At 38.3% G+C, this 25046-nt stretch overlaps 1 protein-coding gene across 9 annotated transcripts in view; it reads left to right on the forward strand.

The window, feature by feature from the left end:
* The window catches only part of LOC149214389 (uncharacterized), a 229267-nt gene that overhangs the window by 146572 nt on the left and 57649 nt on the right, over positions 1–25046 (forward strand). For 5 of the 9 annotated variants that reach the window (XM_089392288.1, XM_089392287.1, XM_089392289.1 and 2 more), the window contains exon 9: positions 14595–14712. The exons of 1 other annotated variant lie outside the window; for it this stretch is intronic. In XM_089392288.1, the coding sequence (XP_089248414.1) occupies positions 14595–14712 (118 nt within the window). The remainder of the gene's footprint in view (positions 1–14594; positions 14713–25046) is intronic. 3 more of the 9 variants (XM_089392292.1, XM_089392291.1, XM_089392290.1) reach the window with 1 other exon arrangement.

Below are 25046 nucleotides of genomic sequence, written 5' to 3' on the forward strand. Positions count from 1 at the left end.
GGGGCATCCAAAAATCTTAACCCTAACTATAATCAAGAGTCGGGGCATCCAAAAAACTTAACCCTAACCATAATCAAGAGTTGGGGCATCTAAAAAACTTAACCCTAACCATAATCAAGAGTTGGGGCATCCAAAAATCTTATCCCTAACCTTAGATAACTTTATCGGCATGTTAAAAACTGAGTTCTGAAGGAGAGGCAAAGGTTCCATTTCTATTATAATGATTCACTATTCCCTTGTTGAAAAAAGCAAAAGTAGAACATATGGTAGAATAGATGAAGTAGAAGACCTTCTAGTGGCGACTTAAGGCATAGTGTCTAGTCCATCTTTCTTGGCCCCTTGTGTTATATATTTGAAAAGAGAGGCACAATCTTTATTTTCTTTTTGGGTTTTCCTAAATTACCTGGGATACATCTTATGTTTAATGTGGTCATGTGCTCTATTTTTTCTACTATTATATCTTTTCCCTTATATTAGTTTATCTCAATATTTTGACTTCTATTCCCATTGTATCACATATTAGTCATATGCAAGCACTACATAATAGAGCATAACCTCATGGAATTCGTGAATAGAATTTAAGATTTATTGTTATTCCCTCGCTCTAGAAGTCTCTAGTTCTTCAACATACTTGGAAAGTTGGCATATGTTTTAAGTCTATTTAGATTGCAAAGTGAATAGGTGGCTAGAGTTGGATCTTACTTTCTGAACTAATAAGTCCAAGGAACTCATATCTAGTTTTTCTAATCTCCATTTTAATTTCTAATAGAACAAGTCCATGTTGATAGAGTTTGTGATAAAATCTCCAAGTGTTCTGCATGTTGTTTTGGTTCTTCAACATACTTGCCATATGTTTTAAGTCTATTTAGACTATAAAGTGAATAATAGGTGGCTAGAGTTGGATTTTACCTTCTAAAATAAAAGTCCAAGGAACTCAAATCTTGTTTCTCTAATCTCCATTTTAATTTCTAATAGAACAAGTCCATGTTGATAGACTTTCTGATAAAATCCCCAAGTGTGTTATGTATGTTGCTTAAGGTTGTTTGAGTAAATTAACAAATCATCAATATATATAATCATAAATTCTAAATCATTGAAAATATTGTCTATCTTTTGAGATTTGGATGGAGAATTGGTGAGGCCCATTCCAACAAAATCTTGCACTTCTCGAGACGAAGTCCTAAAGCAAAATTGCGAGACCTTGTGTAATTCTATTGTCACCTCACCCACCCTCTTCTTGCTTCTAGTTGACTCTCCTCCAACTTAGGGGTGGTTCTCCCTAGTAGACCTAGGGGATTTAATGGCCTAGTCAAACCAAATCAAAATCCCTTTAAAGCTTCCACTTCTATAACCACCAATCAAAGGATTGGACAATTAGTGCTTAAAGTGGATCTTGAAGATAGTGTTGCTAGTGCTTTATGGTAATTTCTAGATTTGAGTTCATAGGGAAGATCCCCAAACCCACACCATCAATGAATTACAAGGTGATTTTAGAGGGCATACACTAGCAAAACGATTTAAAGTATTTTAAAAGGAAAAAGGGTGATGGAGGATAGAAGATTGGTGTTTTAGCTTGCTAATATATTTTTGGAGACATATGGGTTTAAGGATTAACATGTTTGAAGATGACTGGAGTATATTGAGGTTCAGTAGATTGGAGTAGGCCCACTCACTATCCCTAGAGTTTTCAATCTTCAAGGAAGAGATAAGGGAAGGAGCCCACTTTCTTTTTCCGCAAAGTCTTGGAAGATGGGTTTGTTTAAGAGTGATAAGGAAAATAAAATACTATGTCCACATGCCTAATACATAATTGCCACCATCTATAAACATAACCAAAATAAAGAAAGTCAACTTATATTATCATGTATTCATCCAAGCTTCACTAATATCCTTTTGCGAAAATAATGAAATCCACATCAACAAAACCTCTCCCATCTCATCCATCCATGGTTATATTAAGATAAATTCATGGAAATTTTAGACTTGCTAATAGAACTCTCCCCTAGTCCAACCGTGAGAAATTGAGAGAAAGTGCACCTCTATTTATAGAGGAGGTGCTCATTGTCCTTTACATTAAAATATTAATTTTCTAGACTAAAAGCCCTTAGTCTAGCCTATAAAGGGGGTGAAAGATCTCTTCTATAATCAATTAATCTAATTTACCTCTAAAAAATCATCCCTTTTCATAAATGAGGGGAATGGGGGGGATTTGGCACAACATCCAACCTCCAAAGGCCCTTCAATCACATATCTTCTTAAGCAATCTCCAAACTTGCCATCAAATTATCTAGGTTTCCTCCTCATGTAAGTACTAAATGTGCAATACCATGCCTACAATGACCCTCCAAGTGAAATGTTATGGTTTTAGAGTGGATTGCTCAACCTTCAAAGGTTTGCAAAATGTACAAGTTATACCCCAATGGATTGAAAAAGCAAACCTCAAGTTGTGGACTCATGGATCTCGAAACAAAGTGCAACTTTCAATAACATAGTTTAAATCAGCCAAAACTCTTATAGATAGGGGTCAACCCTATGCTTAGTATGCAATTATAAAGCAAGCTCAAACCAAGCTTACAGTCGACCCAATTTAGTCGTATTTTTAGGTCCGCTTAGCAACTTTTGGTAGGTTGGCTAACTTAAACTCTTGTCTTTCAACATAACATATAGCTACATCAAAACATTTATATATCTCTGCTATTTATCTAAATGCTAACCCATTTAAATTCATGCTTTTGCTAGGGTAAAGGCATATGAATTTGCTGACGTTTGCAAACAACCTACCTTGGTTCCACATCATCACACTTCAAGCCAAGCATAAGGAGATATACATTGTCTCTAGTTTCACCGTGATCAAGTATCTTCTTAAACGTCTCAGTCAATGTTGCACGAAGCGGGAGCGAAGCGGAAGCGTTTTTTGGAAGCGGGGACGCCGAAGCGTCATTTTCCAAAAATCTAGGAAGCGAAGCGTCCGCGGAAGCGTCTGCTATATATATATATATATTTTATATTTTTTTTCATTTATACTCAAAACAAACATCCCAAATACCAAATTAATTGTAGAAGACATGAAAACATGCATATTTTTGCATAAATCAAGATAGATATAACATCCATTGTACATTAATGATCTAGAATCTAGATTCTTCTCCTCTTGTCTAGCCTTTGCCTCTACCTTGATTGTCTAGGGATATTAGTCAACATTGCCCAATTTTGATCAAACTACCTAATTCAAGACTTAAAATATGGTAGAAAAAGCTTAACATGTTTGATCGATGATTTTGACTTGATTGAAAGGTAATTTTTTGCTAAGGGCGTGCCGCGTGACAAAGGAGTTCAACAATTAACACCACCAACACCAGGGTACATATAGGGCTTGGTGCTCTTGATTAAATGCTAATCGCATACCTTCATACTTGATATAATCTAATGAAATGCCACAATCCCATTGATCCTGAATACCTGAAAACTGTTAAGTCTGCTGAATTTTGAATAGGATATGAAATTCTATTTTCTCCATATGAAGTCCAATGAGGCTGGAACCACTCTCAAACATTCTGAGTCATTTCATGGTAATGTTAAAAATTTAAGTAAAAGGATGAAAATGAAAAATAAAGGAGAATGTCACTTTTACTTTAAGAATTTAACATTACCATGAGGGAGCATCTGCTATATTTATATTTTTTTTTGCTTTCATTTGTCACCCTAACCCAAGGTGGACCCACCCCCAACAAGCAAACTCACCTAAAATTTAAAAAAAATTTGAAAAAAAAAAACGATTTTTAAATGCTTTTCCGGAAGCTTTTCTGGAAGCGTATGGAAGCGTCTGGGAAGCGCCGTACGAAGCGCGCTTCGGCGCTTCGGAAGCGCCAGCGCTTCCAAATTTCCAGGAAGCGTCTAAAAATTTCGGAAGCGCGCTTCCGGCTAAGCTTCCTAGGCGCTTCCGTACGGGACGCGCTTCAGGGCTTGGAACCGGGGGGGGGGGGCGCTTCGTGCAACACTGGTCTCAGCAGTTTTCATTGATCCACTCTCTCTCAAGCATACGATTTCAACATCGTCCTCCAAGGTTCTCAACATCATTGATTTATTTCACAATGCTTGATGAACTAGCCAACAAAGAAATTGCAGAATTCATGACAACAAAATGTCCTTCAACATACCATAAGTAAAACCAATCAAAACTATGTGTTTGTGATCGCCAATTGTGGTAGGACACCTTCGACAACTACCTTAATTTGATATGTAATATCAACAAACATCTATAATGAGTTCAATCTCACTTCTTGAGTATCGACCATGTGATGTAATGACATTGGTTAGATGTCTACTTCCTTTCCAAAGCACTGATTATCAATATCATGGATTAGCACATCAACCTTTATTTGTTCTTGAGAATTGACATTCATCAAAATTTTGTTCATGCTCAACATTTGAAGGGTCATAGTCCTATAGTAAATTTTCTAGGGAATTTGAGATCTCTAGGCAATCTAACATATTTGTTAAATTTTTCATAGTTTTGATAAATGTGGTTGGAAGGACATCTTTTTGCCATAGCCAACAAATTAACATTCTAAGCAAAGAAGTTTCTAGGTAGATTCAATCTCCAATTTCCATGTCTACAATTTCGTCTTTAAGGTAGGGTTCCACAAGATGGGTGACTCGACTTTTCTTATCTTGTTTTGGAATATGTGACCAATAGCTCTAGGATAGATTGCTTACAGGCAGGGTGCACCTTAAAGTTTTTAATCTTTACTTCCTACAAACCTAAGTTGCACGAAACGGGGAAACAGGTACGAGTTTCCGAAATGGGCATGGGTACGAAACGTGACCCCCCAAACTTTGGAAACAGGGAAACGCAATATATATATATATATATATATATATATATATATATATATTAGGACATTTAAGAAATATGTGCAATCATAAAGCATATATGATACATTCTAATTTATTACATTATGATTAAATTGTCAATTGTCAATGCATAAAATATAAGTTTCTAAATTTACATCACATTTACTCATGAATGATCACATAATGAAATAGCAATATCCAAAATCAACCACAAGAAATTTCTAATTTCTTGTCTCGTGCTTGATTGGGAGTCTCCTCCTACATAGTTGAATGACCTTAGTGCTCTTGATTAAATACTGTTGGAAATAATACTGAGAGGGGGGGGTGAATCAGTATTATCACATTAATAAAACTTTTTCATTTCCAAACTCTGATTCACATATGCTACTTCCACAACTTCTTATGATTAAGTTAATTGATCTTCAATGAGTGCATTAGAACATTATCAACCATATTATCAGTTAACAGATGCAGTAACATAAAGTAGATTATCACACATAAGGCACACACATGAACACCATGATATAAGGTGGAAACCCAATGCGGGAGAAAAACCACCTGCTGCAATATGTCTCTATCTTCTTTCAAATTAGAAACTCCTTTACAATGGTTTTGTACTGGTGCAGTCCTTTACTAGTACACAGGCTGCAACCTGCAGAGCGCTACAAATCTCTCTCGTTTTCCAGTCTCTCCTGGAAGGGAGCTACAACCCCCTACTTCTTTTCTTACAAGGACCACTTTTCATAAATTTTCAAACTGGATCCATAAGCAAGTATGAGAGAATCACCCAATCAACTGTAGTAACCAGATCAACAGTAATAGGACCAAACCCAGAACACAACAATGATAAACAAAGATTTTATGAGAAGGAAGCACCCTGCTCCACTGCTTGCCTGCTTCCCGGACGCACCCTGCTCAACTGCTAGCCTGCGTCCCTCGCTCTGAGTCTATTGAACTGCCTGCGTCCCGGCGCACCTAAACCCTTCTGCGCCTGCGTCCCGACGCACCTGAACCCTTCTGCGCCTGCGTCCCGGCGCACCTGAACCCTTACTGCACCTGCGTCCCTCCGGGCATAGATGATTTCAAGACTTCAGAAGTAACCCAGACAGTCAGATCTACAGATCTGAACATGCGCCGAAGAGATCTCGGTCCATCAGTAGATTCGCCTTGTTTAGATCTAGACCAGATCTAGCCCTCATAAGATATTCAACCAAAACCATACTCAAGCCAAATGATCTCCTTTGCTTTATATAGGCAAGCTCCTCCTAAAATCATGGAACAATACCACGAGCCGACACCATAATAACCCAATACCGTCGGCTAAATACCAAGAGTAAAACATAAGAAACCCCATGTGTGCTTTTCTCTGCCTTGAAATGTGTGCACTGGGTGGACGCACCTCCTGAATGGCTGGCCTGCGTCTCTGGACGCGGTCCCTGCAAGGTGTACCTGCGGGTACGCACCTTCTGAACTGATATCCTGCGTCCTTCTTATTTTTGAATAAATTGAGAGCCTTGTCATGGGAGTTGCCATCAAGTACAACATCTGTAACATATAGCCATACCAGAGAACATAATGCCAACAATCTCCCCCTTTGGACTTGATGGCAACATCTTCAGCTTCATTCTCCCCCTTTGACATCAAGGGCAAAGGGGTATGCTCCCCCTAAGATCATGCTCCTCCTGAAAATGAACCAGATCTGCAACACAGAACCATAATCCACCATGAAAGAGATAGAGACATATTGCAGCTATTTCCAAGATCTCCTTCTGACCATCCTCCATAATGCCAACAATGCATTATATGCTCCCCCTGAACCTGTGCCATCAATCAGAAAAGGTTCAACAATAAGATGATGCATCAACAACCCCCAACTTTTGCCTGAGGTATTCAAAAGTGTCCCTGGGCAATGGTTTGGTGAAAATACCAGCAACTTGTTCCTTAGAAGGAACATACTCCAACTTGACCTTCTGTTCAAGTACTTGTTCCCGGAGAAAATGGTACTTGATTGGTATGTGCTTGGTTTTTGAATGCATAACAGGATTCTTTGAGATGCTAATTGCACTTGTGTTGTCACATAAGATGGGGATTGGTGGTGTACAAGTGATTTGAAAATCCTGCAAAGTCTGCATCATCCAAAGGAGTTGGGTGCAACAAGATGCAGCAGTAACATATTCCGCTTCAGCTGTAGACAAGGCAATTGAACTCTGTTTCTTGCTGAACCAAGATACCAGTCTGGAACCCATAAAGAACGCGCCAGCACTTGTGCTTTTCCTGTCATCCACGCTTCCGGCCCAATCTGCATCTGTATAAGCATGAAGTGTAAGATCTGTATCTCTAGGATACCATAAGCCATAATTTTGAGTCCCTTGAAGATATTTGAAAATTCTCTTCACTGCCTGAAGATGAGTCTCTTTCGGATTTGCCTGAAATCTTCCAACTATTCCAACTGCATGCATGATGTCTGGTCGGGTACCTGTCAAATAAAGTAAACTTCCAATCATAGATCTGTACGTTGGTTGATGTACTGCTGCAGATTCATCATTTGCACTGAGGCTACATCCTGTGACCATGGGTGTACATACTGGTTTTGCATCGTCCATACCATATTTCTTCAAAATCTGTTTGAGATACTTGGTTTGAGATAAAAAGATTCCTCCTCCTTTTTGTTGGATTTGCAAACCAAGGAAATATGTCAGTTCTCCTAGCAGGGACATTTCAAATTCTTTCTGCATGACCGAGGCAAAGTTTTGACTCATAGCTTCTTCATTGCTCCCAAAAATAATGTCATCTACATATACAACAAGTATTAGCAATTTGTCATTTTCAACTTTTATATAAAGATTGCTATCTGCTGATCCTTTTGAAAAGCCTTGTTGATGAAGATATTTGTCCAAACGGTAGTACCAAGCCCTTGGGGCTTGTTTGAGACCATAGAGAGCCTTTTTCAATCTGCATACAAGATTTGGATCATTTCCAAGAATGAACCCATCTGGCTGTTCAATGTACACTTCTTCCAAGTCTCCATTCAGAAAGGCTGATTTCACGTCCATTTGAAATACTTTGAAGTTTTGAAAACTTGAGAGAGCAAGGAACATTCGGATGGCCTCAAGTCTTGCAACAGGAGCAAAGGTTTCTTCAAAGTCTATTCCTTCTTGCTGCGCATACCCTTTACAAACAAGTCTGGCTTTGTTTCTAATTACTTCTCCATTTTCATTCAATTTATTTTTGAAGACCCATTTTGTTCCGATAACATTCTTATCTTTTGGTCTAGGAACCAGCTCCTAAGTGTTGTTCTTTTCGATCTGCTCAAGTTCTTCATCCATTGCTTTCACCCAACATTCATCTTTGCATGCCTCTTTCACATTTTGTGGTTCAGTAGAGGAGAGTAATGCCAAATAGCTTGAAGCTTCTGCAACTGTTCTTCTTGTTTGTACACCTACTTCTTTCTGCCCCATAATCTGAGATTCTGGATGATTTTTCTGAACATATCTGGATGGAGTCTTTTCTTCTATTCTTGTTTGCTCCTCTGGTTCTTCTTCTTGAGGTTCTTCTTGAGGTTCTTCTTCTTCATCATTCTGTCGTTGGGGGTAGCCTTCATCTTCTTCGATGTCTTCATGATGTACTTGCCTAGGAATGTATCCCTTTTCATCAACCACTACATCAATGCTGTCAACAATTCTGCCAAGTCTTTTATTGTAACATTTGTATGCTTTGCTGTGTGGAGAGTAACCAAGAAGAATGCCTTCATCTGCTCTAGGTTCAAGTTTGCCAAGCTGCTCATCTGTATTCTTGATATAGCATTTGCTCCCAAAGATTTTGAAGTGCTTTACCGAAGGAGTCCTACCATTCCAGAGCTCATGAGGAGTTTGAGTGCTGTTCACCCGGACATTTGTTTTGTTGAGAATAACAACCGCAGCATGTGCAGCTTCACCCCAGAAGGTTGCGGGAGTTCCTGACTCATCAAGCATAGCACGAGCCATTTGTTGGATTGTTCTGTTCATCCTTTCCACAACTCCATTTTGCTGAGGAGTTCTTGCTGTAGAGAATTCTCTTCTTATCCCATGTTCTTCACAGAAATCGAAAAATTCATTTGAAGTAAATTCCCCACCTCTATCAGATCTGAGGCACTTAATTTTGTGACCTGATTGATTTTCAACCAAGGCTTTGAAGGATTTGAATTTTTCGAATGCTTCATCTTTGTGCTTCATAAGTCCTAACCAGACAAACCTGGAGAAATCGTCAATGAATAATATCAAGTATTCTTCTCCTCGAGGTGTTCTTTTCCTGAAAGGACCGCATGTATCTGTATGTACTAGCTCAAGGGGCATGCTAGCTGATCCTTCTTTCTCTGGAAAGTTAGTTCTGGTTTGTTTTCCAAACTGACATGATTTGCATATGGTGTTGTCAGGAATTTTGATATCTGGAAGATCACGAACTGCCTGGTATTTGCATGCTTTCCTTATTTGTGAAAAGCTTAGATGTCCCAACCTCCGATGCCATAACCAGTGCTCATCATCCTTGCTCAGATAGCATTGTTGTTGTCCTTCTTCAAATATGTACAAATTATTTGGAGTTCTTTTACCTTTGATCACTGTTTTACCTGTATCAAGATCACGAACAAGACATCCATTTGATCTGAATATAACCTCGGTTCTTTGATCACACATCTGGCTGACACTTAGAAGATTATGCTTCAATCCATCAACATACAAAACATTTCCAGCCTTGACCTTTTCTTTTAACTGAGCAATGCCCTTTCCTTTTATAGTTGCAGGAGTATCATTTCCAAAAGAGACTTTCTTTCCTTTTTCTAGAGCAGAATAAGACTCGAGTTTTTCTTTATCACCTGTCATATGCTTCGAACATCCACTGTCAATGTACCATAGATTTTCCTGTCCCTCTGCATAAAATGCTATCCCACATCTTTCTGTTTGAGGTTCCTTTATTCTCCATGTTTTGGTGCTTGAGGCTTGTTCCTTTTTCTGCTGGAACCTGCTCCTGCATTCAGAGTCTTCATGACCAAAGTTATTGCAAATAGAACATTCAACTTCATTTTCAAGAACCGAAAAGTTGTTATAGGTCCTTTTTGTAATCCCTGTCATACTTCTTTGTATTTGAGCTTCCCTAGTCATGATTGTTTTATATGCAACACATTGAGCTGCTTTGTGACCAAAGTTATGGCAAGAAAAGCATTGTCCATTGAAGAAACTTCTGCGGTTATCAAATCTACCGGCCAAATGATTGTAATTTCTATTGTCATCCATTCTTGAACCAAATTGAGAAGATTTTACCTGTGGCTGGTTGTAGCTTTTGTTCACCCTTAAGATGGATTGCCCCTGATAGTTTCTGTTTGTAATTCGTCCCTGCTTTACCTGATGATCTTCATTTTGCTTTTGCTCATTTCTTCTTGCTGCATCAAGATAACTTTTTGAGGTGGATGCTTGAGAAGTTTCTCCATTATAGCCTAGACCTGTCTTGTTTAGAGGAGATCGCTGCACTTTGATAATCTCATCCAAAGTTTCAGATCCTTTGACAAACTTGAGATTAATAGCTTTTGTTTTCTCAATCTCTTTTCTAAGACCAACAATTCCACCTTCTAATTTTTCAATATGTTTTTCCTTTTCATCAATTTGAAATTGTAGAGTATCAATGATCATGTTCTTTTCTTCTATACATCTCTTGAGTCTAGTAATTTCATCATAAAGGTTATCCACATCTACAGCATCCATATAATCATCATCTTCAAATGCCATTAACAACTTATATTCATTACCTTGTTCATCTTCATCACTGTTTGATAGACCATCACTATCTTCATGAGTGTAGTAGCTTTTCTTATTTGCGTTCTGTTTCTTGTTCCATCTAGCAGGTTCCTTTCCTTTATCCTTATAAGGGTATTTTGCAGCATAATGACCTACTCTTCCACAAGCAAAGCATTTAAAAGGTAACTTACCTCTGAACCTTCCAGAACCCCTCTGAAGATTTCTGACAAAATTTGATTCTTCTTCCTCTTCTTCTGGGACGTGGCTTGCTTCATAATAATCTCCTTTGCCTGATGCCTTGAAAGCAGCTTCTCTTCTGTCTGAAGGACCTCCCTTTCTCATTTCATAAGCAGTTAGAATTCCATGTAGCTGAGACATAGTAAGAATTCGTAGATTTTCCTTTTCTTCTATAGCAGATACTTTAGATTCAAACTTGGGAGACAAAGATCTTAGAACCTTTTCAACCACTATAGCCTCTCTTATTTCTTCACCCAAATTTTTCATACAATTAACAATCTCATCTACCCGAAGAAAATAGTTAGCCACACTTTCATCATTATACATCTTGAGAGTCTCATACTGAATCCTGAGAGTTTGAAGTTTAGCACGCTTTACCTGTTCATCTCCTTCATAGCTTGTGACAATTTTGTCCCATATTTCTTTTGCCGATTTGTAGTGCATTACCTTCATGAATTCCGTTTGGGATATACATCCTAACAGAGTACTGACTGCTTTTGCATTTGTTTCATACTTCTTTTTCTCAGCTGGATCTGTAGGAGTAGCTGAAGGAAAAGCATAGCCTGTTTCTACAATGTCCCAAACTTCTGTACCAAGAGATTGAAGATATGCAGTAACTCTTACTTTCCAATAATTGAAGTTTGTCCCATCAAAAACCGGTGGCCTGATTGATGCTTCTCTCTCGTAGTTGCTCATGATGAACGATCTACCTTCAAGCGATCAAGCTTCTCTGAAGGACCTGCTCTGATACCAATTGTTGGAAATAATACTGAGAGGGGGGTGAATCAGTATTATCACATTAATAAAACTTTTTCATTTCCAAACTCTGTTCACATATGCTACTTCCACAACTTCTTATGATTAAGTTAATTGATCTTCAATGAGTGCATTAGAACATTATCAACCATATTATCAGTTAACAGATGCAGTAACATAAAGTAGATTATCACACATAAGGCACACACATGAACACCATGATATAAGGTGGAAACCCAATGCGGGAGAAAAACCACCTGCTGCAATATGTCTCTATCTTCTTTCAAATTAGAAACTCCTTTACAATGGTTTTGTACTGGTGCAGTCCTTTACCAGTACGCAGGCTGCAACCTGCAGAGAGCTACAACTCTCTCTTGTTTTCCAGTCTCTCCTGGAAGGGAGCTACAACCCCCTACTTCTTTTCTTACAAGGACCACTTTTCATAAATTTTCAAACTGGATCCATAAGCAAGTATGAGAGAATCACCCAATCAACTGTAGTAACCAGATCAACAGTAATAGGACCAAACCCAGAACACAACAATGATAAACAAAGATTTTATGAGAAGGTAAACATCCTGAGTCATTTGATGGTAATGTTTACAATTTAAGTAAAATGATGAAAATGAAAAATAAAGGAGAATGTTTACCATGAATTGCATATCAACACTAGGGCCATAGGCTTGAATGTTAGGCTGCCCCACTCAAAAAATCCTCTTTCTTATAACTTGAGAGGCATCTAGAAGCATCCAGAAGATATTTTAGTTGTGCAACAAAAAGTTAGAAGCGAAAAAATAAAAAAAATAAAAGAAAAAGTTAAGTTAGAAGAGGGAACTCCACCGTACGGCCTGGAAACGCGTTTCCGGCCATACAGGCCACGTTTCCTGCTCGAGAAACGGGCTAGTATGGCCGGAAACGAGTTTCTAGGCCGTACAGTACGAGTTTCCTCATTTCCGTTTCGTTTCCAGCTAGAAACGAACCCTTCTCCAACATTTTCTACAACTTAGCTACAAACAAAAAACCCAAATTTGGTCAAAATCTTAAGTCTTATAGCCTTCAGTGTTGTAGGGGTGTCGAAAAACTCTTTTACATTTTAGAATAATTACTAGTTTAAATGAGAAAAGGCTTGAGCCTTGATTTCAATGTCTAGTAACTTTATTCCAAGGGCTATTCTTCATCATACAAAGTACTCATTTTTTTGCTTACTTCAAGAGGTCTCCAAGGATGTCTTTGAACATTTTCCTTCGGGAAAATATGGCTCTTGAGGGGGTGCTTGACAATGTTGGCTTGAGCTCTCTGCAACAAACCTCTACATATAAAGTATTCATTTTTTTGCTTGCTTAAAGAGGTCTCCAAGGATGTCTTTGAACATTTTCCTTAGGGAAAATCTTGCTCTTGAGGGGAGGCTTCATAATGTTGGCTTGAGCTATCTCTACAACAAACCTTACATTTTTTTCTTAGAGTCAGAAGGGTTATATGCAAACATTTTGTTTGTGGAATAACTTTGTCAAACCATAATCTATTATTGTTATTATTGTTTGTCCTTCTTTAGGAGTATGTTGGTTCACGCTTGTGCTCTTAAGTTGTGTTACTAGATTTGTTAGTTCTAGGGGATGGACGCTTGGATCCTTTTAAAATTGCACGAAATATGTTTGTGGGAGACTGCAATAATAATAGGGAAATATTTTTGAGAATAATAATATATGGAAGTTCACTAGAGAGTGAAGGCAGGGCTTCGCGACGTGCCATGTCTTTGCTGAAAAATATAGATGGTTTTGCTACATGGTTGGTTGAATTCTTAGTACTTTATAATGGAAGAGGTCACAAACTTGAACATTAATTATTGTCCTAGTGAATTTGCTTGGATGATGTTTCTTTTTTTGTAAGAGGTGACTTGTTCTCAAGAGCTAGTGGAGTGGAGTTGCCTACTAGTCAGAGGTGAACTATTTTGAAGGATGATGCAACAATTTGTCATGTGTCTACTAGTCAAGGGTTGTAGTGCCTCCTTGGTGCTTATTGATCTGGGTGCTAGAATGGTGCACACTATATCTATCTCTTGGTGCCCATATCCATCAGGACCACTATATCTATTGAGTAGTTTTTGATCACATTTGGGTGTAGAGGATGTAAGCATTGAGCTTGAATGCATTTCCTAGATATAGTGTTAGACACCGATGATCTGAATATTGGAAAAAGGTGGAAGGGAAGTTATAGACTGTTTGAATTTTGGAATTCTAAACGTAAATAAAGAAGAGGTTCCTCATTGAATAGTTGTGTAACTTTTTGTTTGCATTAGTTCCGTTCAACCTTTTTATATGCGCAGACTAAGCATTCCTTTGTTTTGTTCTATAATTTTAGTTACATTCAAGGACAACCACTTATTTGTAGGTTTCATAGTTCATCTTTTATTTTTAATATTTTGTAGTCACATTAAAGTTTGGGCTCACTTGATAAATGTTTGGTAGTTGACTGTTAATTTTGTGAGCGAGCATTGGACTATTGGAAATATTCTCCGATTTTGGATTCATTCTAGTTAAGTCTAGTAGTGTGCTCGAATGTTTATTACTATCATTTACAATTCTAGCAAAGCATTAGGACATATTGTTTTATGACATCAACTATACTTTTGTCTAAAAAATATTTTCAGGAAGGACATGTTAGAAATTGTTTGCACTATATTTTGTAGTTTTTTTGTTTGAATATTTAATGGTAGTTTCTTTTTCTTATAGTTATGTGTGCAACTTCTATTTTGAATGTTGATGTTTGAGCTTTCTTTCTTAATCATAAATGCAATTTCTTTGTGAATTGTTGATGTTTGCTTTGATCATTGATTTTCCTCATTTATATTTGTCATATGGCTCTACATGGTTTCATACATTAAATATGTAATATGATCAAGTTACTTTGTAAATGATTATACTCTCATGTTGGGTATGCTTATGAAATTAATGTATCCTATATTTTGTTCTTTTTTGGCTTTTAGAATGAGGGATAAACTCAAAGTTGGTACAGGTCTTGGAGGCCCGCTTACATCAAAGCCATCCTCTAGTTGTGATACCTCTTTTTTGACACAAAAAGATTCAACAACTCGAGTCCTTGAGGTATTTTCCAATAAGCTATGATGCCTTGTTATGTTATTAGTGGGACAATATCAACAATTGTTAGATACTAAAGATTATCAACAATTGTTAGATACTAAAGATTTATATAACATTTATGTTTGCTATTTAATAGAAAGCACAATTGAAGCAATCAATGTGGAACATGTTAATTAAATCGATGAATTATTGAGTCTACTAGATGTTATCATACTTTTAGGTTTTTTGGGTGTGTTCTAGGATATCCATTGAATATATACTTCATGCTTGTTCCATCAATTCGCTTTCAAACAAATCCATGAGTAATTCTTTTGTTAACTGTTCTTTTATACTTTCCTAGATAGGTAAGTTGTGCCATCAATGTCCAATCCAACAAAAAGTAATTTCTTGATTATTAACCTTTTTTACTTGTAACTTTGTTAGTTACTCATACTTTCCATTAAAATGATATGCCCATCATTCTCTGATGGTATAACAATATTTTTATAATATTCCCATGCTTAGCTTTATTGATTTTCATTTTCCATTTTGTTTACGATTTGTATTGCAAGGGACAAATATATTTAGTGATTTTCTTGTGAAGGATTATAAGGTAATATAATTTTATCAATGCCAAATGACCAAGGAGTAGGTCAACGAGATTGAAGTGTACAAAGTCATGGAAGTGCCTAGAACACTCCTAGATGCTACAACATTATCCAAGTTGGAAAAGCATATCAAAATAAGGAAAGGAGCGTGAACTCATTTCTGCAATATTGCTAGGAGAAATGAAGTGAGATGACCTCGCTCTCCTAACATCTGAGTTTGAGGGGTAGAATCTTATGATGTAGGTTTGGGTGCTTTATCCTACTTTGGGCTATACTCAAGGTTTTGCACCCCATGGTGGATGAGCCAACACTAAGGTTGCATACAAGTGATGTGCTTGCCAAGCATGTGGGAGGAAGTCCATTATTGCACATATCTATTGCCACAAGACTAGAAGGGTAGGTTAGCTTGCCTAACACTTAGTGGCTCCATCAATCTCGATAGGTTGGGAGAGATAAGTGATGATGCTAATTGTATTAGGTTTGTAAAGGCCATGCAAAGTCTTTTGTTTGTGGATAACTGCTTCTCAAACACATAAAACAAGGCATCTTTGGCCATGGTAGCAAAATAATATCTAGGGGAACTTTGTAGGTCTAAGAATATTGAGTGGAACATCCGAAGGAAACATTCCAAGTCTAGGAGCAAGGAGTGGACTATTACAACGCAGTAACCCATTGTAGAGTAGTTTGCTAACACTTAATGCCTCCAACAACATAGTTAATTGGGTTTGTGGAGAGGTGATGTACTTTCCATTGATGTGGGATGGTTGTCATTGTCTCGTAAATATATTGCTGTTCGACTCGAAGGTGAAATGGTTTGCCTAGTGCTTACTGCCTACAACAACCGATTTAGGTTGGAAGAAGTAAGGGATGACCCTAAAATCACCATGCCTATAGAGGTCATACAAAGTTTCTTGTTTGTGGATAATTACCTCTCAAACACATAAAATAAGGCATCTTTGGCAATGGTAGCGAAAGAATGTCTAGGGAACTTTCTAGGTCTAAGAATATGGAGTGGAACCTCCATTGGATCTCATAATATATGGACCTATGGACATTGGAGGATGCAATGTTCTTTAGAATTGATCTCTTGGATATAACATAATTTATATATCATCTTAGCTCTAGTGTTGTGGCAGTGCATCTGATCCATAGGTTATAGTTATTTGATAATTTTTTTTGTAATGAGGCAGCGGTCGGAGATTATCAAAAGACATGAGTTAATATGAATTTAACACTTTTTTCATCAAGTAATAAATGTTTATTTTTTAAGTATTGATCATTATTTATGTGAATAATTAGAAAACATTTTGGTATGTTTTCTTTTTAGGGAGTTGACGTGATATGAAACGCTAAAATTTCACGTCAATTTCCCTATTTTTCTTGAATCTTTCTTAAATATTTTTATTAAAAATAGAGAACATTTTTGAGCCTAACAATGATACTCATCAAGAAATGACATCATGGCTTCTGTGTGTAGCATTGATGCAATGACTAGGGTCTAGCCCTAGCCAAGCGCTGCCACCCCTGTTTCTAATCTTTTTCAATGGGAGCCCCTCCTTCAGATTTCGTCTTAGCTAAGATCTTGGCCTATTTTTTCTCTGCGGTGGATAGCTCGTTTCATTATGCTTTAGACACTGCAACTTTCTTTCATCCTGTAATAGTTCTCTTGGGGGTCAAAATGGCATCTTAGTCTGTCATGTCCATGGGCTTGACATCAGGATTCACGTTGTTAAGGGTGTTTCTCCTTCTCGTGTCTCACCTCGGGACCCCTTGGCGGGGGGCGCTGCTATGAAATTTGTCTCTACTGGAGCTGCTTTGTCGCTAGGCCTAGCTTCAATTCCTGGTTTCGTTCCCTCGTCAAGCCTGGAATCCTCTAGATCAATGTTGTCTCTTATACTTTTTGTGATGTTGTGAAGTTCGCTGCAGTCTGCCGACCTTTAGGGTCGTCTTCTTCGCTTGGTTTTATTAACTTTGTTTCTGGGTCTCACTCCACTGGGATCCCAATCCTTGAAGCTCTTGTGGTTGAGGTCACGTTGGTGGCAGAGTCTTTATGTGAGGATTTTTTATTTTTACTTTTTATAATATAGTTCGATATCTGAAGCTGGATTAATTTGTAGGGTTAATAGTCTATGGCTAAAGCTGGTAGGCCTTCACTCTTGGATTTTTGATTAGTGGAATCCATTAATCTCTGACGATGTGAACATCTACCCTCTGGCAAGAGGGCTTTTTATATTAGTTTTCAACAATGTTGAAGACAAAGCTTTTATTTCTAGCTTTGGTCCATGGTTCTCAGGTAGGGCAGGGCTCTTTATGTAGCCTTGGTTTCCCTCCTTTGACCCTTTGAAGACTTCAGTTTCGTATGCTTCGGTTTGGGTAAGGCTTCCTAACCTTCCCTTGCATTTGTGGAACCTTGCATCTTTGATTGCAATTGGTAACGCCTTAGGTAAATTTTACTATCAAAGTGAATATACAAGGCTCTACCTGAAGCCCACATATGCTCGCATATGTGTGGATATGGATTTCAGTAATGGATTTTCTGCAAAATTGAAGTACTGGATGCAAAAGTTGGACTACCGAAATATCTCTTTTCGTTGCAGATCCTGTGACGAGATTGGACACACCCTCAAATATTGCCCCAAAGTTGGGAAAATAAAGCAAAGAATCCAAGTCGAACATCTCGATGGTGGGAGGGAGCCAATTTTGACCAATACTCAATCTCTAAGGAGGATCCTCCTCTAGCTTTTTGCAAAGAGCACAAATTGCAAAATAAAACAAATTTTTCAGTAGCAAATCAAGAAACGACAAGCACAAATGTGGAGGCTTTAGTCATCTCATCCAAAGATAGCAGATCAATCTGTTCTCCAAGCGTTTTTTCAGTGAACTCTTGTGGAAAAAATACTTCTGTTGATGAGCTCTCAAATTTAGCTCACATTGGGATGAGCTCTCAATGTGATTTATCGTTCATTGGGGTTGGGACATTCATAAGTTACTTTGTTTTAGATAGAGCATGAAATGCTTATGAATTGGGTGATGGCTAACGAAGGGGGGAGAGCTTACAGTAGGCTTTTGCCCATGTGCTTATTATGTCCCAAACATCTGTGCATTTTTCATTTTCTTTATTTATGGTTTCATAAGCTTTTATCTTTTTGGTCTTCTGTATCAACCTCTTATGGCAAATTTGTGGGCCCCTAATTGAGAGATGAGCATACAGAGTTCTAGTTCCAATGATCAATGCCAATCAACCCAAAGTATTGAGGTGGATAGTAAGGGAAACATGGGAGGTTCAGGTCACAAGTATGTATTACCTTGGGTATGTTATATCATTGAATGCCTCCTATTAGTGCCCTTATTGAAGGAAAAACCTCAAGGGAGGCCACATTGGACTAGGGCCAATGGATATTCTCCTAGGAAAAGCATGGGAATAATGGTACAATCAAGAACGATCAATCATTCGACTTGGCTAGTGATCCATAATAGTATGCCCCAAAACATTAAATGAAGCACATGATTATAGAAATGGTTAGTGTACCTTTCGCTAGATGACCCGCCTTCCTTCAAGAGGTATACTAGATAAAAGAGAGCACTGAAAGGAGGATAGGTGGGGAGCTCTGAAGTAAAGCTATCAATGGATAATTATAGGGTTGTTCACTGGTCGATTGACCAATGGAGAGAACTTTTTTCCCTTATGGGTTACTCCATGTGTAAGGAAGGAACTCACGCATGAAATCATATCAATTGAAAGAAACAATTCATTATGAAGTAACATCTATGAGCATACTTATAATTTTGAGTGTAGGGAACATGAGTTGATGTACTAGGGTAGAGTCATTAGAAGGAGATTAGGTGTGTATCTGATGGAAAGAAGTAGCAGAACATGTTTGAATATGAGAAGATGAGTAAGATATCTCATCAAAGTAGCATCATCACATCCAAATGAGTATGTCTCTATAGGTAGTTACCTTGAAGGGGCAATAGGATAAATATTAAAAGCCTAGTTGTGTGAGAACCACAATTAGGGGTTATGGAACTTGTTCCAGTCATTTACTAATCAAAGATTTGGAACTTGTATGAAAGGTTGTGGGAGATTTTAGTGTGGTTCCAAGGACTTGGGGGACTTGTCAAGAGCTTTTGGGTGAGGGGTGCAATGTTCCCAATATCACTTGCATAAAGTTCCATGCCTTCTTACTGTTAGTGGCTAAAGTTAGTTGTGTTTGGTGCATTCTGCTAGGTTACAATGCCACATCAACTTAGCTTGGACAACAAATTGCTAACTATGATGGATGTACTCTTATGAATCTATCCATTCACATTGATTGGGTAGGTGTCTACTTATGAAAATTGTCAATAAAAGTATCCCATGCTTTTTCAAAACTTCACTTTATTAAATAATTAATAAAGTGAACATTTTTTTTATTAAAATGATTTTTAAATAATAAAGCGACTAAAGGCGGTCACTTAATAATTCAATTAAAAGAGAGCCATTGACTTCATGGTTAGATGTGAACCATTGAAGATTAGGTTTTTGGCTCATTTCAAAGTTGTAAAACTAAGAGAGGGAAAAGGAAAAAGACAAGAGCATATATTTCCCAAGTCACGTGAGTGAAGGAGAAAATTAGAGATCTGATTTTCATCCATTGGTGAGGATTTTAGCAGTAATTCAGCAAGGAGAATGCAAATAGTTGTCAACAAGGACATACAACTAGGAAGCAACAAGGAAAAGAGCAGCCATAAGGCTCAACAGAGCAGGTCATACGATTGTCTATATAGATTTCATGTAGCTCTACAGATTGAAGGGTAGTGTGCCTCGATTTTCGTGCAGAATGTATTTTCAGGGTTTATGTTTGATTAATTTCAAGGAGCCTTTTTGCCTGTAAGGGAGCTCTTGCAAATTATGAAGATAATTTTGAATGAATGATGAATTGATCTACAAGGGTAAAAATAAGTGCAGTATGTGATTGCTTTTCTCATATTTGTTGCATGCAAAAGTTAATAATTTCGTCAAGTAACTAGATCTGATCTGTTTTCCTAGATAGTTGGTTTTAGGATATTTAACATGGTATTAGAATTGCAAATGTGAGAGAAAAACAAATCTATAATTTTTAGGTTATTTCAGTAAGCTTGAGATATAAAGCTCAAGATAGCCATGTTAGTAACTGGTGTGAAAATTGAGGATCAACTTGATGAGGTTTCAAATTTCTTGTCACGGTAGGAAAAAATATCAGTGATATTGGAGGAGCAAGACTTGTGGAAAGTTGTGTCCAACCCTTCTCCAACTTCAGTACAAACCTCAGGGAGCACACATACACCATCAATTGTAGACCTTGCGATGTAGACAACATGGGATAAGGACATAAAGGCATAGAGGGTGATCCTTGAAGCTATAAAGGATCATCTGATTCCACATGTTGCAGAAAAGATCAGATCTAAGGAGATGTTTAATGCCTTGGTATCACTTTTCCAGAGTGATAACATGAGTTGGAAAATGATTCTCAAAACTAAGATCAAAGAGGGCAAAATGAACCCCTCCGACAATGTGACCAACTATGTTTTGAAGATCACATAGTGTTAATTTTCGTGAAATTGTGCAACGACTTAGATGAATTTATTGGAAAAATCAAGGCAATTGAAAACTGAAACCATGATTAACTTTCACCAAGATACAAAGTTTTTTAACATTCAACATGTTGTGGAAAATCATGAGATAAAAACACATGCACACGTAAATTTGACATTGGTGTTTTACCGAGGAAACCCAAATGGGAAAACCTACTTTCTTTGTTGTGGGTTTTTTTATTCATTGTTCTTTGAGCAAATAGGTCTTTACAAAGTCAGTGTGTTACTACTATAGTCAGAAAAATATCCTCTAAGAAATTAATCTTAGCTCCACAATTGTTCTTACTTTGCTCTTGGATTAGTGCTCTCGGCCTTGAGAAGATGCTCTAGGCCCTGCCTCTTGATCTCAACCTACACACAACTGTTTCCAACTGAAACTAGGTTTGGTTTCTGCTCTTCGAATTCTAATCTTTGCTCCTCAACCAATGTGCTATGCCAACAATAATGAATCATCAATCTATGCCTTTGTCCTCCTACCTTAATAGATCTTCGATTCATGCAAGGAGGCCAAGTTCAAATTTCTTTTCACACAAATGCAACGAGTTCCTTTTGCTAGTTAACTAGAGCAAGTCTCAAGTTTCAACTACACTTGAACTAACTCTCAGTTAATTAGCTCAGGTTGCTCCTTGATTTCTTCTGGTTGTGAACCGAGTTAACTGAGGACTTAACTTGTCCTCTCTTCACTTGTCTTTGAAGTCTTAACTTGTCCTAGCTGAACTTGTCTCTGTAGTCTTAACTCATCCTAACTAGACTTGTCTTTGCCATCTCATCCTGTAGTCGAACTAAACAAGACTTCAACGAACTGAAGCTCCAACATTATGCATGCAATCTATTGATGACCATTCCAACAAATTGAAAATCAAATCATCATACTGAAGTCTATCTCATGAATTCGCTTCATGCTAGAGAAAGACAATTCAAAGTCTCTACTGGCTAAGGCACAAGGCAAAAGACCTTCCTTTGCTACATTTTTAACACACAGATCTGAGACCAACTTGTAGCTATTGGAGAAGTTGTATTGGATGTAGAGCTAGTGAATGTTGTTTTGGATGGGTTCTCCAAGCCTTGGGAACCATTCATCATTGTGAAAATTCACTGCAGCAACTGATTTACTTTTCCTACTTATTTCACCATAAGTTATTCATGAAATTACTTCAACAAACTTTAAAATAAATACTGTTGCAAATATCACATCGTAATACAAAAACAAACATATGCACAAGAATCAACACATTGACACAGTTATTTTGGACTAATGTCCTCGGAAAAACCCAATGTGGGAAAACCGGTGTAGCAAGGGAGGATTTTATTATTCAACAATCTTCTAGTACAACAGGATGCCAAACTGGCTTACCCACAAATAGACAAAACTTCTTCTAAAGCCAGCGTAGGCCCTACTGACCTTTGCGTCAGCCTAAAACTCACTTTGTCAGCCTGAAACCCTCTGCGTCAGCTTGAAACCCTCTGCGTCAGCGTGAAATCCTCTGCGTCAGCCTACTGAGGCTCTGCGCAGCTTCTCTGGCCTTCTGCGTCACTCTTGTAGCCTTTGCGTGGATGATGCAGGCCTTGTTGGCTCTGCGCAGTCTCTGCTTCCTTTGGCCCTGCGTCTGATCTCTTTTGCCCAGTGTTCCACAGGGACTCGCCCCCCCCCAGGGGTCTAGTTTCCTAGCTCCCCCACGCTCCGGGGACTTGGGGACGAGAAGGGGACGTTTCCCCACGCCCCCAAAAATCAGGGTACGCAGGGGGACGTGCCAGGGGGATGTTTCCCTGTCCTGAGGAAACGTTTCTGAAAAGGGGGACGAGGGGTGTCGTGGGGGTATGAGAGGGGACGAGGGGTGTCGTGGGGGTATGAGAGGGGACGAGAGGCCCGATTTAAAAAAAAATGGCTTAAAACGAAAATTTAATTTAATTATTTGTTAAAACGTAGGGTTTTAATGTTGTATGTTTTATGTTTTAAACTGTAAACCTCACACACACCTCACACCATTTGGCATTTGCGTTCGCTCATCAGAACTCCTCCCGTCCTTCATCGAGCAGCATCCTACGAGTAGCTCCACGTCCTGACTCCTCCGCCGAGCAGTCCTCCAGTGAGTAGCGAGCAGTCCACTTCCTACGAGCAGTCCTCCAGTGAGTAGCGAGCAACACCTCTACTTGTTCCGTCACAGGCAACACCTCTCCCCGTCAAGCAACACCCTGTGTCACTTGCAAGTTGATTGTTGCGGCCCTGCGTGATTCCCTGAACGCTGACTGCTGCAGGTAAGTACCAAAAGTGAGAACTGTTAGTAAATTTTTTTCATTTTTAATTTTTTTTGTAATTCTGAAATCTGTGGCTGCGTTTCTTATTTTTTTCATTTTTTTATTTATTTTTTAAATTTACTGTATTTGATTTCTTCCTTGAGTGTTCCAATAGGAACTCTTCTCTCAAATTTGATATTGCAACGTTTTTGCCACACCCGTGACCCCATGTTAGAGTTCTCTTCTGTAGCACAAACAATATTCTTGATTTATTTTTTCTAAGGCAAGAAAAAACAAATACTTAGGCCTCCACGCCGGGGGACCTCAAATATACTTCATTTCATCATTTGTTTTTTCTAAGGCAAGGGTTGCTCCAACACGTCAATAAAACTTAGGCTTACAGCTATGCAAGCACACCCTCAACTACTGTTTTGGAGATGAGGTAGTCTTTAAGATCAGCCCATAGATTGATATGCAATTGGTGCCAAAATTACCATTTCCCTGTAGTCTTCACTGGGTGTAAAATGACTTGAACAATTCATTCTGATCAGTCTAGAGTCTAGACTCTACAAAGATAGCAAAGCAGCTACAGGTCTCCCAATCATCAAGTCAGACCCTCATCTAACCACAACGAGCTGACAAACAGAAAAGGACTTATGATGAAGTCTTCTTTCCCTTAGATTCTCCTGACCTTGTTGTTGAGACTACAGATGGCACCATAGGTTTATTCGTTAGGACCAAAGACACTACTTGAATGTATCGCAGCAACCCCTCTCTTCCATTTGATCATAACACTGTTCAGTATTCAATGTTCATAATAGGAAGTGGAAAATCAATATGGTTTAAAGTTTAAAGTTTAATCATAATGTATGATGTATGATTATAAATTAGAATTTTAAATTTATATGATATTAGTCTTTAGATAAATTCATATCAATGATCATGCTTGTAGCTTTTCAATTCAAACCCAATTGTCATGGTGGATTCAATTAATAAACTATATTTTATATTTATAAGTTTTTAAGACCCTGACGCCCCCCCACGTTTCCTAAAAATTGGTGGGGAGCTTTTGCATAGGCCGCTCCTGCGTATCCTCGCTCCCTCGCCCCCTCGTCCCTAAACCTTGATCGAAATTGCTTCTGCCTCTACGCTGATCTCCCGTCCCTCTGTTCCATACTTGCTGCCTCCTGACTGCTCTCCAGACCACTGGTTCAATTTCTTAGCTAACCCTGCTCCAGAAATTGAACTGACTGGTCTCCCTCAGTGTGTTCTCCAAGTGACCCTCAAGCCTCCTCTTATACTTTTCTCGTTGACAAATCAATGACCGAGATTAAGTCCCTAATCAACGACTAAGATTAGATCTGGCTTGATCCATGTCTTTTGGACCATTCTAACACAATTTCATATTAATACACATCAATATTTTATTTTCAACTTAGGGAAAAATATTAATTATTTTAATATCTCCTGAACTGTTTAGAATCCGCCCACCCTTTTTGGGTATTGGAGATTTCATGTGCCCCAACCTCTCCACCAAATTTCGTGGCTAGAGCACATCCGATGCTACCCCAAATCAACACTCCCTCTTAGCGAGGACTGTGCTCTAGTAATACTCCTCACTAAGTATCACCCTGATCATCCGGTATCGACCCCTGTGCTGATGTTAATCCTCCCTGCCCAACATCGTCTACACTGCTGTATCTTGTACTGTTGCCCATGAATTTTCTATTGCCACTGCTGCATCTATACAACTCCCTCTGCATCCGTGTTGCTGTTGGTCCTTTCTCCCAACACTATATCTGCGCTGCAACTCCCTCTGCATCTGTGCTGCCTCTGGTCCTTTCTCCCAACACTGCATCTGCATTGTAACTCCTTCTTCATTCGTGTTGCTAACACACTACT

Source organism: Pinus tabuliformis, chromosome 1_1 (genome assembly GCF_031772625.1).
Source record: "Pinus tabuliformis cultivar Carrire ecotype Pingquan chromosome 1_1, CPIR1, whole genome shotgun sequence".
Taxonomy (NCBI): domain Eukaryota; kingdom Viridiplantae; phylum Streptophyta; class Pinopsida; order Pinales; family Pinaceae; genus Pinus; species Pinus tabuliformis.